This window comes from Hemicordylus capensis, chromosome 3 (assembly GCF_027244095.1).
Source record: "Hemicordylus capensis ecotype Gifberg chromosome 3, rHemCap1.1.pri, whole genome shotgun sequence".
Lineage (NCBI taxonomy): Eukaryota > Metazoa > Chordata > Lepidosauria > Squamata > Cordylidae > Hemicordylus > Hemicordylus capensis.
Window position 1 is genome coordinate 128,414,829 of NC_069659.1, and position 16,748 is coordinate 128,431,576.

General features: G+C 41.2%; 1 protein-coding gene and 1 long non-coding RNA gene across 12 annotated transcripts in view; one reads left to right on the forward strand and one right to left on the reverse strand.

Annotated features, from left to right (window-relative positions):
- Positions 1–16,748, reverse strand: part of JADE3 (jade family PHD finger 3) — a 65,206-nt gene that overhangs the window by 23,159 nt on the left and 25,299 nt on the right. For 5 of the 9 annotated variants that reach the window (XM_053307229.1, XM_053307230.1, XM_053307231.1 and 2 more), the window contains exons 2-4: positions 5,031–5,077; positions 4,461–4,520; positions 1,908–1,990 (exon numbers count right to left, since the gene is read on the reverse strand). In XM_053307229.1, the coding sequence (XP_053163204.1) occupies positions 1,908–1,990; positions 4,461–4,509 (132 nt within the window). In that variant the 5' untranslated portion in view covers positions 4,510–4,520; positions 5,031–5,077. Of the gene's footprint in view, positions 1–1,907; positions 1,991–4,460; positions 4,521–5,030; positions 5,078–7,545; positions 7,844–16,748 lie in introns of those variants that run through there. The other 4 variants (XM_053307228.1, XM_053307235.1, XM_053307237.1 and 1 more) reach the window with 2 other exon arrangements.
- Positions 897–14,825, forward strand: LOC128349921 (uncharacterized). 3 transcript variants are annotated; one of them, XR_008319063.1, is made up of 5 exons: positions 897–1,150; positions 4,325–4,547; positions 6,525–6,572; positions 11,234–11,304; positions 14,598–14,825. It is a non-coding gene; the product is annotated as an uncharacterized LOC128349921 (long non-coding RNA). The 3 variants fall into 3 exon arrangements; XR_008319065.1 differs by lacking the exon at positions 4,325–4,547 and adding an exon at positions 9,191–9,261; XR_008319064.1 differs by lacking the exon at positions 4,325–4,547.

Sequence of the window (16,748 nt, forward strand, 5' to 3'; positions counted from 1 at the left end):
GTGGCACCTACCCATCAATGCCATGCTCTGTTGTCATCTGCATTTCTTGTGTTTGCACAAGAAGATTGTCAGATGAGACATTCAGCAAGTTGTTTAATTTTTGTGGAGCTAGTTACCAAATACTGACATTCAACTAACGGCTGTCTCCCAGAACCATAGTGGACCTAATCCAGCTACTAATTTTTCCTGGCATGTTGTTTAAAACTGGTTCCATACATTTTTGTATTACACTTCTATTTTGGTAATTTTAATATTTTCAATTACAGAAGTACAAATATCTTACAACTCGATTCCTCTAATTAGGTGATGTGATCCCATACAAAATCCAGCATTAATGCACTATAAAAATTGCACCAAGTTGTAGCTTTAGTGGTATTTTTGATTTGGTCACAACCTCTTCAGAAGACTCAACAGAAATTCATTTTTCCTCAAAAGCGAAAGAACTAAAAAGACAACATTTTTCAATAACTTGAATGTCTACATTTGTCATTAATTACCAAGTTACACCCTATGTTAAAATGCTTTCCACCCCAAAATCAATCTCGAATGTGTTATTTCTGGTATATTTTACTTGCATTCTATATTGTGTATGTCTAGAACCTAGTCAAAACTAGCCTTTCAGCACTGAATTAATTTAGTTCAGCTGCAGAGCAAAGAGGATGCTTGTAAATATGTAATATCCCCCAGCTTAATTTTATTTCAATGACTGGGCTTGCAAGGATCATGTCCTATAAGGAACCTTTCTGAAAGTCATAGGGAAATACTGGACTTTACCAGGGATGTCCAAGCGCTGAACATTCTCACTCGAAACAGGTCATTGGAGTGTTCTGTTCCAGAATCCCCTTCAAATGAAGGGCTCATTCTGTAGGAACAACCATCTAAATGGTTGTTCTAAATGGAACATCGGCCCATTTTGAGTGAGAACGTTCTGAGCGTGGAATATTCTGCACATCCCTGGGCTTTACTATAAGAGAAAAGAGAGATCAGGTAAGGTTCCTTGAGGGGGAAGCTGATCTAGGAGAATGGAGAAAGGTGCCAGACATTGGCTAGGATCTCAGACTGAGGAAGAAGGAGACAAGGTGTTTCACATCATTGGGCACCTCAAGTTCACTTGAAGGACATGAAGAAAAAATATCTCTGCAATATCAAGGTACTTGGCCTACTCTGGTTCAACCTTCAGAGCAAATTTTAGAATGTAGGAAAAGGGAATGTGTTTATTCTACATTTTGTAGTTTAATTTTAGTAGATAATTCAGTGGGACACACAGACACACCTTGCTTAGGGTAAATTGAAGACAAACTGAAGGAGGATCCCCAACTTATTGGGAACCCAAATGGCCTGAGAAAAGGGGAAAGAGGCTAAAATGGATAGAAATTCTCCATAGGGTGACAAGATACAAATCATAAAGCTGTTCTATGTCAGGAAATTTGCCTTGCTTGAGATTTCAAACCTATCTGGAATTTCAATCATCAGGTACAACTGGAAACATATACCCCATTTTAGCACACACTCTAATCCTAACCATGGTGGCAGTTACCTAAGATGTCTGCTGAATTCCATACCTTAAATTAGTCACTGAATTGTGTTTTTAACTATTCTTTATTCTGTGTACCCCTTTAAGCATGGGAAAAGCAGCATGAAAATGCATTTAAAAGTAATTAAAAATACCAGCATAAAGGTAATTTGTGACTGCAAAGCAATTCTGCTTGTTTATCAACATACCAAAATGATTCTTACAACATATGCTTAACCATAATATCACTGCTTACTCTTACCAATTGAGACTTGCCCACTGTAAACAAAGAATAAACTGGAAGCTAAGAAAGAAAAATTCAAGAACATTTACGCTGGTGAACAGTCAGGGTAAATGTACTACATTAAGAATTTGATAACCATGATCAGTTTACCTCAGCAGGTTTCTTTTGCTCATTTGCTGGAGTTTTTGATTTGCTCCGGTACTTAGAACAAGAGGAAAAAGAAGTACAAGGACCTATATGAGAAGTAACAAAAAAGAGGGAGAGAATTAAGTTCACTGCCACATAATATTCCTTAGCTTCCTAAAGTTAGAGCATTCCATATACAATCAAGTACTGCAGTGATCTCTTTGGTTTACTGATAATACAACCTGCTAATTATGCCTGTACATGAAATTTATTTATTTATTTATTTATTTGCATACTTTTATACTGCCCAAAACTTACGTCTCTGTGTGGTTCACAACAGAAATCAGCTGTCCAGATTTTGTCAGGGGCAACAGAACGGGTTATGGGTCTGTTGTCCTGGGATAACAATTTGCTTCAAATTGTGATTTGTTGAGCATACAAGGAATGAACAGCTGACGAGAGATCACAACTTTCCTATTTTTCATACTAGGAAAAATTTTCATAAGTACTTTCATACCAAGTTGACTATGTAACTACAGTTATCTGTGTAATATGCAAGTGGTTGGAATGTTGAATTCTGTAAAGAAAGACAACAGTTTAAAATGATCCATGATAAACAAGATGGCATAGCTGGTCCACCTCAAAAAGGAATTCTGGGATGTTCCCAATCTTGAGATACCTGTCTTTGAATCCTTAATTGTATAACAAACCCTATGCTGGTACTCTGAACTGGAAGTTAAAGGAACAAATTGATTCAAGGATGTTTTCATAGACCAGAAGTCATAAATAAAAGCCTGAAAAGAGTGCAGAATCCAGCTGGTCTCATATCTTTTTTTTAGAACTAAGGACTGTTGATCTTGTCTGATCATATACTCGCCTGTTGCAGCTATCTGTAGTAACTGCCAGAGAAGCTTGCCCCATACTCCCAGCAACAAGAAAGACTGCCCTCAACGCTGCCTCACCTTCAGTCTAGGGTTGTGCACGGAACTGCCAACTGCGGTTCGGCACTGGGGTGGGGGGATACCTTTAAGAGTGGCAGGAGGGTTTACTTACCCCTCCCACTGCTTTCCCGCTGTGGCGCCCGTAATCCTTAGAGTAATTGGGGCGGCAGGACACCTCCCTGCCGCCCCTTCCCCGACGTTGCTTGTAAAAACTCCCAGGAGTCCTTTGCACGTGTGCACGTCTCTGTGATGTGCGTGCGCGCGCACAAAGGACTCCTGGGAATTTTTACAAGCAATGTCGGGGAAGGGGTGGCAGGGAGGTGTCCTGCCGCCCCAATTACTCTAAGGATTACGGGCGCCAGAGCGGGAAAGCGGCGGGATGGGTAAGTAAACCCTCCCGCCACTCTTAAAGGTACCCCCCCCCACCCGAACCAGACCGCCCAGGTCCAGACCGGTCCAGAGGCTTTTTTAATGGCCTCCGGACCGGTCCGGGCCCATCCCTACTTCAGTCTTCTCTTCTCTGAAGTAAAATTCTGCTGGAAGGGCAACTCGTCAGCAGTATCCCCTTCCAAGGTAGAGATGTACACAGAACCAGTGACGGCTGGTTCGACAGCGGGGTGGTGGCATTACCTTTAAGGAGCAGGGAGAGAGCTCTTGCCCACCCCGTCACATTCCCCCCACCAGCACTGTGTTTAAAAACGGGCCCGCGGTGCGGCAGCGTAACTCACCATCCCGGTGCGCGTCAGACCGGAAGTGCCAGGTGCGTGTGGGGGTGTGTGACATGCGCACTAGGGCGACAAGGGGACACACTGCCGCCCTGCAGGATCATTTTTAAACACAGCACCGGCGGGAAGCAAGAGCACCCTCCCTGCTCCTTAAAGGTAACCCCCACCCCGCGGTCGAACTGGTTCAGAGGTCCGTAAAAGGGCCTTTGAACTGGTTCGTACACATCCCTATTCCAAGGAACATGGGGGCAAGGAAAGGGCTGAATGTGAGTTCTCAAGCCAAAGGTGCCGTCTACAGCAGCTATCAGAACACATACCTGACAAATACATACAGAAGCTCTAGTATATGTAGTGCCTCATTTAGAAGCTGCTTCATTAATCAAATCTACATTCACATGTGGATAAATCATTTTAATAGTCCTGTAAAACATCAAAGTCCAAAGTGGTGCCTATTCTTATACTCTTCATACTTGACTTCTATCAACAAGAATGTTTTTAGTATTGATCCCAATTATAAAAACATCTAACACAAATTATCTATGGTTTAGAATGACCTCCTACACTGTGTGAGAAAAATGCAACTAACATATTAGCATCAAAAACAGGCCTCAAAATGTATATTAGTATATTCAATTTTCCTAAAATGTGAACTATACCAACAGCTTTTTAATCCTAAGAAAGATTCTTAAGACTGTATTCAACAGCTACATTTTTCTTCCTGGCAATGGATCTCTTAATTTTGTCTCCCTCTGTTAATGCTGAATACCACAATGAGCAAGAGGAAATGAAATTAAACAAGAAATATACTTTTCTAAAAACCATGAAAAGAGGTGAAACGGTTTGCCCTCAAACCAGAAGGAAACCACAAGTGGTGATGACGGATCAAAGGAAGACTATATCACACTACTTACTTTCATTGTCTGAACTGTCACTACTGCTTAGATGCCTGTGGCGTTTCATCCTGACGCATCCTAGAAAGTGGAAAGGGAAACAAAATGGTTGGTGGAATTCATCCTACAAGGCACACACATGCACACTTTATTTCTGAAAAGAGCTTTCAAGCATGGAATTCAGATCACATTATTTATTGTAACAAACTACGGAATAAAAACTAGTGAAAGCAACTGTGCTTGTAAGATCCAGTATTCTAATATTACTCAGTTTTACGCTCAGTGTAGACTTGCTTTAAAAAGTAAAGAGCTAAGACATCCTGCCACTAGATTAGGCATGGAGGAGAATTCAGGGTATTAAAAAAGGAAGGGGTAGCAGAACATTTGTAAGGCAACGGGAGAGTTACTATGGTAGCACTGTAATGAAAAGGCTATTCTTTCTCATTTCTATGGTACTCTTCCATGTACAAAGTGCTTTACAAATTCAAGCTATTTATTCTCACAAACACTCATTTTATAGCAGCAGCATGACAGTTGTTTTCATATGGGCTTATTATATAATACCATTATAATGTTTAAATTAAATCTTACCACTACATGAGCAGGACCTGTCACAGGAGTCTTTATCTTCCAGTCATCTAGTTAGAAATGAATGAATGAATGACTATTTGCTAGTAATGACACATATGGTGGTGAGCTTTTACACTCCACACCAGTGCAATGGGATGAACTCACAAAAGTGATTACCATTCCCACACTGCTGCTGTAACATCTAAAGGGCATCTGAGTGAACCACTTAAACTTGCTTGAGGCAATCAAGTGAATTTCTTTGAGCAGAGAATGAGATTTAGACCTACATTCCCATGTTCAAACCAAATATATAGGCCCAATTTATAAAAGATGTGTTGTATAGGAGTTTCATGAACACCCAATAACATTATTGATGACTTGGGTAGAGGTCTGTCAGTTACACAGAAATGAGCCAGTGCACATGCTAAGTTAATTAAAAACACAAGCATAAAATACTTACACACAAGAAAGTGTTTTATCTGTAACTCACATTTTGTAAAAATCAGGCCTTGTTCACTAAACCTCAACTAAACAGAGAAACCCAGAAATAAACCAGCTCAGGGAGTGGAACCAATTACCTTCTGCAACCCATAAGCCAGATACTGAGAGGCCTGCAGATACACGTACAATTACAATTCAACATCTGAGCACTCTAAAACTGGCCAGAAGAGCAGCATAACAACCTCTTCAAAAGCAACCAATTTATATCCATTAGAGATGTGCACTAAGCATTTCATGTATCCCTAGGGGTGGTGGAGAGTGCTAGCTTGGAAAAGGAGGCACACAGGTCCCGACCTACTCCTCCTCCGCCCCACCGTGGCACTTCCATTCTCTCCATTCTAAAAAGCTGCGCTGGTTCCCTGATCCTAACAGGGTGTGCATGCACATGGCATCCGTGGGCACCATTTGAGTGGTCAGCATGGTGTAACTTACTGCGCAAATGGTGCCCGTGCATGTGCAGGCACCATGTGCATGCTGACACCATGCGCACACGCTGCTGGAAACAGAGAAGCATCCACGTGGCACCAGGGTGCATTTGATTTAAATCAAATCGATTTAATTCAAATTGATTTAAATGACTAGTCAGTAAGACTAGATTTAAATCATGGTTTTTTACATAAAGACTCATTCTTGCTGGTATATAATCTTAATATTTACAACCAGATGAAGGTTTCATTTTTGGTCCTCTTCTAGATAGAAAAATTGCCCAAAATAATCTTACAGAAACCTCTGGAAGAGCATGACATTGTGAATGGAGTAATGGAATTCACTTTAAAAAAATTTAAACATTGCATATATAAGCCTCATGCTACATAATTAAAAATTAATCCTTATTTCATGATGAATACCTTTGGACTATAATGTATCTTAAACAGAAAACTATCTTTAGATAGATTTTCCCCTCAAAAAGCATTTATTTTAAAAAATCTGATTAAAATTAAAAAATCTGATTTTATTTATTTATTTATTTTAAAATCATTGTTTTTCTCCACCCTGCATGGCACTGCTTTTTAGAATTGAGAGAACTGACAGCGCCACGGCGGGGTAGTGGCAGAGGAGCAGGTAGGGACCAACTGTTTTTTAAGGTTCTAATTCCTGTTTTAATTTGTTTTATTTTGCTCTAAACTACCCAGAGACAGAGGTTTGGGTGATGGATGAATAGATAAATAGATAGATAGATAGATTGATAGCCATTCAGAGTGGTCTCTGAAGAATGATGCCTGCTCTTTAGCCTATGAGATTGCTTTCTAGTTGTAAAATACATTCAGTACAGCAATATCACAAGTGTTAGTGGAATTCTGTAAAAACAGCTTCAACTTCAATATGTTCACACATAGGAGATTCAGAATTGGGCCCCCAAGTAGAGCCCCCACAGCACCCTTAAATCTGTACCTGCCTGTCCCCAAAAGGGTCCAAGGGTGATGTGGAGATCTATATATTTACTGGACACATTGCAAAAATCAAGCAATATTGACAATTATGTCTGGCCTGTGCTCAAACATAAGTAACATGCCTATGCCAGAACTGCACACTCTACAGCAAGCCTGCTCAGCTTCGGCCCTCCTGCAGATGGTGGCCTACAACTCCCATAATCCGTGGCTATTGGCCACTGTGGCTGGTGATTATGGGAGCCATAGTCTAAAAACAGCAGGGCGGCCTAAGTTGAGCAGGCCTGCTCTAGAGTGCACCTTCCCATAAATAGCATAAGGTAAAGCCCAAAGGATAACCACCAGACAATTTTTCCAGCCAGGGACATTCATCGGGTGTCCCTTTCCAGACAAGCGGCCCTGCTCGCACACTCTCCTTCATCCTTTTCCTTGCAACAAAACCCAAGCAGCTCCAAAACAAGTATCCTCCTTCCTCTGTGGGCCCTCGGCAACATGGGGAACCACTCCTTTCTCTGGTTCTACTACCTGGTTCCAGAACCCTCCAACATTTGAATAGTTCAACCCCTCACTGGAGATCTGGCAGGTGGCTGTCCTTCCATAGTAAAAGAAGCTGTTTCTCTTTCCCTTTCGTCCTGGTTTTTCCTTACTCCTTGCTGCTCTTCTCCCTGGTTTTCTCCTGGTGTTTTCTCCCTTCCTCCCGCTTCTTTTGCCAGTTTTGGACCGGCTCCTTTCTTCCTTCTCTTCCTGAACTATCTCGGGTTTCCTTCCCTTCTGCCCTCGGTCTCCCTGATGGTTCCCAGACAGCTCCTTCTTCCTTCTCTCCTCAAACTCTCTCAAGTTTCCGTCCTCCCTGCTTCCAACTTCCCTGTTTGATCCTCTGCAAGCTTCCTCCTTTTGTTCGCCTTGATTTTCACTGGATCATTCCACTGAATTTCTCCACTGAGCAGACCACCCATCACCCCTTCCCCATTCCCCTTGATAGTACACTTATTCAGTAACTACAGCAGAGATAAAGCATCAAGTCTAGACATGTGTATATACTACATGTCTGCATCATCTAGGAATCCCCTCATTATTATAGTCAAGCCTCTCTGCTTGACTAACAAGCAGAAGGTTGTCGGTTCAAATCCCCGCTGGTACTATAACTGGCAGGAGTTATATAGGAAGATGCTGAAAGGCATCATCTCACACTGTGCGGGAGGAGGCAATGGTATTCTGTATCCCTCCTGTATTCTACCAAAGAAAACCACAGGGCTCTGTGGGTGCCAGGAGTCGAAATTGACTTGATGGCACACTTTACTTTACTCTCTATTGTTTCTTGGGAAACTGCCTGTTTTATAACTGGGCTTACAATGTCCCATAAGGAGATTTTTTTAAAAACTCCTCTCATAACATGTATAGTAATCCCAGGTCTTCCAGCCACATCCCTTTGCGCGAAACCTCAGATAAAATTGTAACCCCAAAATTGTTATTCTTCACTAGCCATTCACACTTTATGCTAAAGTAACATAGGCGAAGAACAAAACCTTATAAATCATTCCAACCTCTAAATATACTCCTTAGTTATTTGCGGGGAGAGAGGGAGGGAGGGAGGGAGGGAAGGAGAGAGATGGACTATATGGCTACTTCTGAATAAATGATTGCATAAAGATGGACTCAAGGGACCTTTCATCTGTGGTGGTTACTTATCTTGAATCCTAAACTTGTTCCATTTCCAATGCATAATGAATGAGATAGAGCTGAAATATTATTCCATTAAGAGTGAAGAAATAAAGAGAAAGGAGCAAAGAGATACTCTAGCCTTCAATTAACCCCTTTAACATGCAAACTTGTCAGAAATTGCAGCAAGAGTTATAGAGAGAATAACCAATCATATTCACGAGCTCAGAGTTCTGAACAAGCATCAGTATGCCTCACAACATGAATTTCTTTATTTGAACCTGCATCTCCTACTAACCAGGAAATGGGGGGGGGGGGACCAATAGTGGGAAGCAGCAGTTCTGTACTTGTTCTCCACCTTTTCATAAACATGAAGGCTCATTTGAGCAATACTCCCCACACACACACACACACACACACACACACACACACACACACTGACCCATATGATTCAAAGGTATGTGCTAAGAGTATGCCCATCCTGATAACTTTCCCAGACATCCTGATAAAGGAATGCACTGGACATCATGATGCACACATTCAGAGCACATACCCCTTTTTAATCATGTAGGGTCTGAGTGCCTTACATACAAATTATGCTTTTAACAACTAAGTTATTTATGTCCTTATCAGAAAAAGAGACGACTAGGGAAGACAGCACTACAAACACTTATTAAGATTCCACCCCACCCCTGCAAATGAAGGTAAAGGCCCATTCTTTCAGAGATATTGGGGTATTTTAAAAAAGCAAACATCCAAAGTGATTAAAATTTCTGGGGCCAACCAATGTGACATAGTGATACATTTTAATAATGGTTGGCTGAAAATAATAAAGTATTGGAACACAGTTACTCCTCGAATAAAATCTAGATCTAAAATTATGCCACTATGTATGATGTCTGGTATATACAAAGAAGAACCCCTCTTCCTGATCTGACCAGTTGCTACCTCTTTATTCAACAGGGCGCAGATACTGTCCATGCAGCGGCACATGCCAGTAGCAGGTTGCTATACTTTGGGGATTCTAAATACAGAGGCTCAGATAGTAACATCACGTGCACATATGGATGTTTTGCATGTACAAGAGGGAAGGGGCAATTTTTGCCAAGCCTTCCTTCTCTTCTGCTGTCCTGGATACTCCCCAAAATAAGTCCCTGAGGATTGGAGGATCTTCAAGGACAGATTGTGGCGTGGGGGGACTGGAGGCAGCGGGGGGATTGGTAAAGATTGCCCCTTCCCCTTGCACATGCTCAGTGTTAATCTGTGAGCCACTATCAGGAACCAGCAGTCTAAAATAGCAGTGACTGAGTACCAAACAAGCCTCTTAATATTATATTTCTCTTCTACTTTTACATGCAACTCTCAGTGATCTCTAAGGGACTGATCAAGTCCACACATGCTTCAGCAGCAGGTGCTCTCAGACCATTCACTAACCCACGCAGTGTTTCTTAAACGTTCATAACTTCTATATGTAAATAAATAACATGCAAGGCAGAGGAATAGCAAGGTTGGAGTGGGCCCAGAGACAAGATTTTAAAATGGGCCCCCTTCACTGAAGCTCAGCTCATGAAGTAAAGAAATCTTAAATGAGGCTGAATAGTGGTAACAAAAAGCATAGTAAAATTTCATTATATCTATATCTTTATCTATATCTATAGCTATAAAACACATGTGCCACAACAGAACATCATCCTAAATTATCTTTTAAAAGATTTTGTTAATTGTGGACGATGCAAGTCATTTAATGGTACTATAGAAAGACATGCTCTTCTGGTAGCTCCAGGTCTTAACACTCCCATCAATTTTGGAGGATGAATACAACTGAAGGAAGCCCGGGCGGGTGTGCGGCTGGGGGAGTCAGTCATGTGACTTGCCTCGGGGGGGGCACCAAGGCAGTGGGTCCCCAGACAACTGTCTCCCCTTGCCCTATTATAGTTACTCCCCTGATGCAAGGAGCAGACCTAAATGTTAATATGGCCACGCAAGAGTGACACAGGATTGAAAAAATTGCAGCACAATTCACCATGAAATTCCTACTGTAAAAAATTAATGACAAGGGGCCAGTTGGAAAATAGTTTTCAATATGGCCTCTTCACGAAGCGGAAGTATGCAAAAAAAAAAAAAGGCTAAAATAATACTGAATAGAGAGAAAGAGTTGTCAGAATGGCAAAGGCACAAGCCTCAGGTGCGAGCTGAAGGACTCTCTTCCTGCAGCTCTCAGTCTGTGGCAAAGAGATTGTGGCCTGGAAACTATGAACTCCTAAAATGTCTGTCTTCCAGAGAAGAACTGGACCACTTCTAACAACAACAGCAGCAGTAGTGGTAGACTAGATGGCTTGCAAGGACATCTTTACAGAGCAGCCAGTTTAGTAGGGATGTGTGAGCTGGCTCGCATCAAGCTGGCCTGGTTCGGGTGGTCTGAGTTCAAATCCTAGCCAGATTCCCCTTTACAAGTATAGCCAGGCCGACTCGATGGCCGAACTGGACCTGACCCAGTTCAGCTGAGCCTGAGCCTGAGCCCGAGCCCGAGCCCAGACTGGTCCAGATTTGAGCTTAACTGGTTCTGTGCACTCCCTACAATTTAGTGTTGGTTATAGTGCTAACTAGAAGACAGTGTAAAAATTATTCCACCCCCACCACAACCTTGCCCACTTCTTTTCTTTCCTTGCTATGCAGGATAGCATGACAAATTTTGACAGTTACGGCTGGGGCATTTTGGCAAGCCAGAAGCAAATCAGTTTCAGCAGGTGAGAGAAGAAAGTTTTCTTCACTCTCAGTTCTTGAGGCTACAAATATTTTACTCTTGGTATTGATCTGAACTCTACATTGACCTTTGTGGCAATTTCCAGACCTCCCAGACAAAGTGTTGTCACCCTACAAGGGCCACAAGACAACCTAGGCCACTTTCCTTTATCACCTGATCCCACTCTGCCCACTCCAAGGTCGCCACAAGAGAAGGGGGGGGTCATTATGTCATTATGAAAACATAGGACAAACAGTTTTAACAATTTTTGAAGAGGTTTCCCAGATAAAGAAAGCTCTAACTGAAGTCCAATCAACAATTTCTGTAATTGCCAGTGTTGTGTAGTGGTTAGAGTGCCTGACTAGGATGGGGAGACCAGAGTTCAAATCCCCATTCAGCCATGATACTAGCTAGGTGACTCTGGGCCAGTCACTTCTCTCACAGCCTAACCTACTTCACATGGTTGTTGTGAGGAGAAACTTAAGTATGTAGTACACTGCTCTGGGCTCCTTGGAGGAAGAGCAGGATATAAGATGTATAAATAAATGAATAAATGAATGAATAAATAATTTGCTTATTGACGGAATTGGGTATTTCACACAGGTATTTCCAGCGGCCCACCAGATGCAAGAGGGCATGCCCTCTCTCTTGCTGTTGCTCCCCTGCAACTGGTATTTGGAGGCATCTTGCCTCCCACAATAAGGAGGAAACCATAGAAACTAAGGACCAGGGAGGCCATTTTCAAATAGATATGTCAGACTTAGTATTATCAGACATAGGCAAATATAGACCTTAACTCTGCACAGTTTCATACGCCGCTTACAGAAACAGCAACCTGCCTTGGCAATTCTAGTGATACTGGATGGAGCTTTACATCTACCAGTGCTGGAGATTATACCTTGGTAACAATAGATGAGTTTTTATATAGTTCTGAAACACTGCCCCAAGGGCTGAGAACTGCTGGGTAATCCAGCTACAGAGTCCATTCCTAAAGCCAGTGGTAGGGAGCAAGGGGACTACAGTCTATCTCCCCTTCTCTAAGTTAGGGTTAAGGAATATGACCCTGAAGAATCCCTTTAACTCAATCTAAGTGGTCAACACAGGACATGGCAGACTCATTTGTGGGGAAAGATGTCATTCTACAAGAATTGGGATTCATCACCAGAATAATATTTGACTGGGAAATGGTGGAGATTGTAGAAACTGAAACAACGTATGGCTCCATGAGCACAACTGTACTGAACTTCTGATCGGAGGTTATTGATATATATATACAACCAGAATTGTATTATATTCCATTATCTTTAAGTATCATTTGGCTTGTTTTTATAGTATCCATCCAGATTGATGAGGTGCACTGACAGAACCAATCCAAACTACTAGAGGGATAAAAGAGGGCTGCATTCTGGGCCCCGTTCATGTGTGTGGGTTGTGTAAATAATCTTGTTACAAGAATGACATCCCCCACTTTCTTTGCACCCTCACTTGGAACTCTGAGAGTAGTAGTTGTGTTATATGCTGATGATTTAATCCTGTTTTTGTTTTTTGTTTTTTTACAATTTTTAACATTCGTTTACAAACATCTTTCCAGGTTTCCCCCCTCCCTGCCCCCACCTGACCTTTCCTTCCACAAGCCAGCCTTTGTATGCTGCGCTGGTTGGGGGAGGTGAGAAAAGAAAGGAGATAGAGGGTGTGTATTCCTTCTCCTTCCCCTACCCCCACCTTCTGATTTTCCTCTCTCTTCTTCTCCCTTTTTCTCTTTCCCTCTTTCTCTCCTTTTTTAAACAAACCTGACCTTTATTTATTTATTTATTAAAACCTTTATACCTTTTATATATAAACTTTTATATTTTATTATTAAAACTTTAGAGAATGCTAATCAGACTTCAGAGCTTTTGTAAGGATGAAGAGCTGTCAATAAACTACTCCAAATCGAAGATTATGGTACAGTACTTGGAAAAATACCACACTGCTTTAAGTGGCTAATTGACAGTCATGCCCTGGAGCAAGTAAGGTCCTTTAAGTACTTGAGGATAAATTTTGACAAAAACATCAATGGAAGTACCACATACAAGTTACTCTACTATTGAGTGCTAAAATCAACACACAGCTAACAGTTCTACTCCAGAGGGGACAACTGATAAAACCTATCCTACAGATTCGTTTTTCTAAAGCTATCTTCCAGATAAAGGAAACTGGGAAGGGGGAGGCCAAGGTGAAGCTAAAGACTATTCAAAATAACCTTGGCTCCTCATAGGCACTCCAGTATCTTAGATCAGAGTCACAGTTACCCTCCATCACTATCAAAATGGACTTACTCTACCTTCATTACTGGATAGATTAGATGCGATGGAGGGTAGCAGGCTCAAAAAAATGTGTTGGGATGAAGGCCGGGTGCAGCAGTGTAAAGTTCAGCTAAAGAGATACTGTATCATGATGAGTAATTTTTAAAGAAATGACCAATGGGTGACTGAGAAGCTGGGTTTTTGAGCAGGATGCTGCAGAGGATATTGGGGGGGGGGGGGGGATTTCAAAATTCTCAGTTTGGTTCCCCAGGCTTACAAGACACCATTCTAAGGTACTGTATTTTCAAACCTTTTCACACAACTCCGACTTCAGGTGATGCCCTCTGCCAATCTTAAAAGGCATTCCATTGGCAGAGAAGATGTGTATTTTTGGATGTAATTAGATTGAAGAGTTTGTTCATTACCTGTAGTTCTACCCTTTGTATATGAGACCAAGGAAGGGTTAGGGTTAGATCAGCTGTCAGTTCTAATCCCCACCAGTGTGTTTCCCAGACTGTGCCTAGTAAATGACTACAAATATCTACATAGGAAGGTGCTGGAGGTGGGAGCTCACTTCAGTGACAATGGCAATACTGCACGGGAGAAGTCAATGGTACACCACTCCTGTATTCTACCATGAAAACCACATGGCTCTATGGTCACCAGGAGTTAACATTGACTAGACGGCACGATCTTTCCTTTCAATCTTTTTTGTATCTTGACAGACCATTCCAATAGGTGGTGGTGAAATTTCTGAGTAATGACTGTTTCAGTATAGCACACTCAGTTGCTTTACTCACAATATTGGCTAGGAAACTATGAGTCATTTTACTTCTAGTAGTTTGAAATGTTGATTTTATGGTATTTTTATACTTTGCTTTTTAAAAGCAGCTGTATTTGTTTTGATTTTAGTGCATACTGTTCATACCCAATGGCAAATGGCTGAGCATAATAAATACAGATTGATATTCTTTGGATCATTTTACTAATTTACCCTGTCTATATTCATTAGGTTAAAGCAAAAGTGAGTCATGCAGATACAGACAAATTACAACATACATTCAAGACTTTTCCAAGTGTTCTTTGGTACTGATGATATACCTCTTCCACAGAAGACAGATACACTTACACAGCAAGGCTATGTGGGCAGGATTGCGACAAAGCAGACATAACATACTTTGGGATGCCAGCTTCACCCACATATGTATTACATAATGAAATATAAACTGATTTTCTGCTGGATCTGAGTCATTTCTTCTTTCAACAGTATAAATCAATTCCAAGTCTCTTGCTACTTTCTTTCTTCCTAGAATAGGAAGCACAAAAGAGTTCTTTGGTAGTCCATAGCAGGCCTCAAAATCAAAGAGATTATGAACTTTGCAGGCCTGCCACCTTATAGCACATAAACTTCCTTTTCTCAGCCAGTAGCCAGTGATGTGATATGGTTTATTCTTCCATGGAAAGATCCTACTTCTTTTAAAAATGTATTGATTCATAAAATGAGTAAGACAACATATGTCAAAATGAAACTGCCCTAAATTGTGATTAATGTTTTTTCAGAGGACCATCCCTAGGAAACATGCAAAGCAATTTAGTTATGATAAAATTCATATATTATTAACTTTTCAGTGTTTTTCCGCTTAATATTTAAACCATGTATGAAAGCGTATGCTATTGAATTATCATATTAAAATACAAGCATTCCAGTAAAATAACCTCAAAATAAAGCTTTGAATGTTTGGACCTAAGATTCATTCATTCATTCATTCCTTTATTTAGAGATTTAATATACCTCCCAATCCACAGACTCAGGGCGGTGTACAAACAAGAGCAGCATCCGGAATTTAAGGGGGGGAATAAATAAACCAAAATCATAATCATCATCAGGCAGGTTTTGAGGGCTGAAAGGGAACAGGCAAACCGAATGGGGGGGGGGAGGAGAAGAGAATCCCAAAGTGAGGGGGCAGCAACTGAGAAAGATCTTCCACGGGCCCTAGTACTATGGACCTCTCCGAGACCAGGGACTGAAAGAAGGGCAACCTGAGAAGATCTCACAGGATGGGACAGGACTGGCCAGGAGAGGTGGTCCTGCAGGTAAGCAGGTGGTAAGCCCTGAAGGGTTTTAAAGGTGAGAACGATAAAAACCATATTAATTTATTTACATAATCAAATATTTCAGTTCAAACAGTTTTGTTATCAGAAAGTTTGATATATTTGACATATTTGTATACCTATATGTACAGCACATAAATTAACATGGCATTTTTAGTATTGTTTACTACATATAAATCAAACATGCTGAATCAGTTCTCAATCAATTTAAGAGGTAAAAGAACAGTTTCCCATTTAACATTTTCCTGAAACCCACATCACCTATATATAGGCTCCAAACCAATCTCACCTGCTCCTCTCCATTTTCACTTGTTATTCCCACTCCCAATCCTCCAATATTTGGCCCAGTTCCTAATCCTGTGAGATTTTAGACCTCAGAGTCAGATTAGGCCTTTTTGGCTACATTGTTCTCTAGCCACACTGGGTCATTCATGGGGCATCTTTACTGCCTTTCATCCAACTAAGAGAACTAGCCACACCTTTGGCTATTGTCTGGAGAACACCAGCCAGTTAATTGTGGTTTTGCTCTGGGGCATCCTTATCACAAGCATAAGCCCCATCCAAGCTCTGCATATGCTGCAATTTTCCCCCAGCATGCAACTGCTATTTGAAACTACTACCCGAGGGCTTGTTCCTGCAAAATACAGAGGACAGAAAAGAAGTCTGAACAAATTATGCTGCTCCTGCCCCCCACACTTTCAATGCAACATGTGGAAGTTTCAGCTACAGCAAGATTAGAAACCCAATCCTTGCCGCAAAAGACTTCTTCTGAAACACATAGACACAAAAATCCCTTCCAAGTTACAGCAAAAGGTGGAAAATGATCAAGCCACATAATCACCTAAAAAAGCGACACAATCTTTTACACTGTCAAAGACATCAATGTGCTAATTATGCTTAAGATGATTTGCTTCTACTGGTGAAAGGCAGGTTTACAAAAAAATGTTTACAAGTACCAGCGGCAGAATAAGGTCCCCAATAAAAAGAGGTAAAACAAGAGATGTTGCCATTAACACGAACTTTGACCATAAAACAAACTAAACTGCAGCAT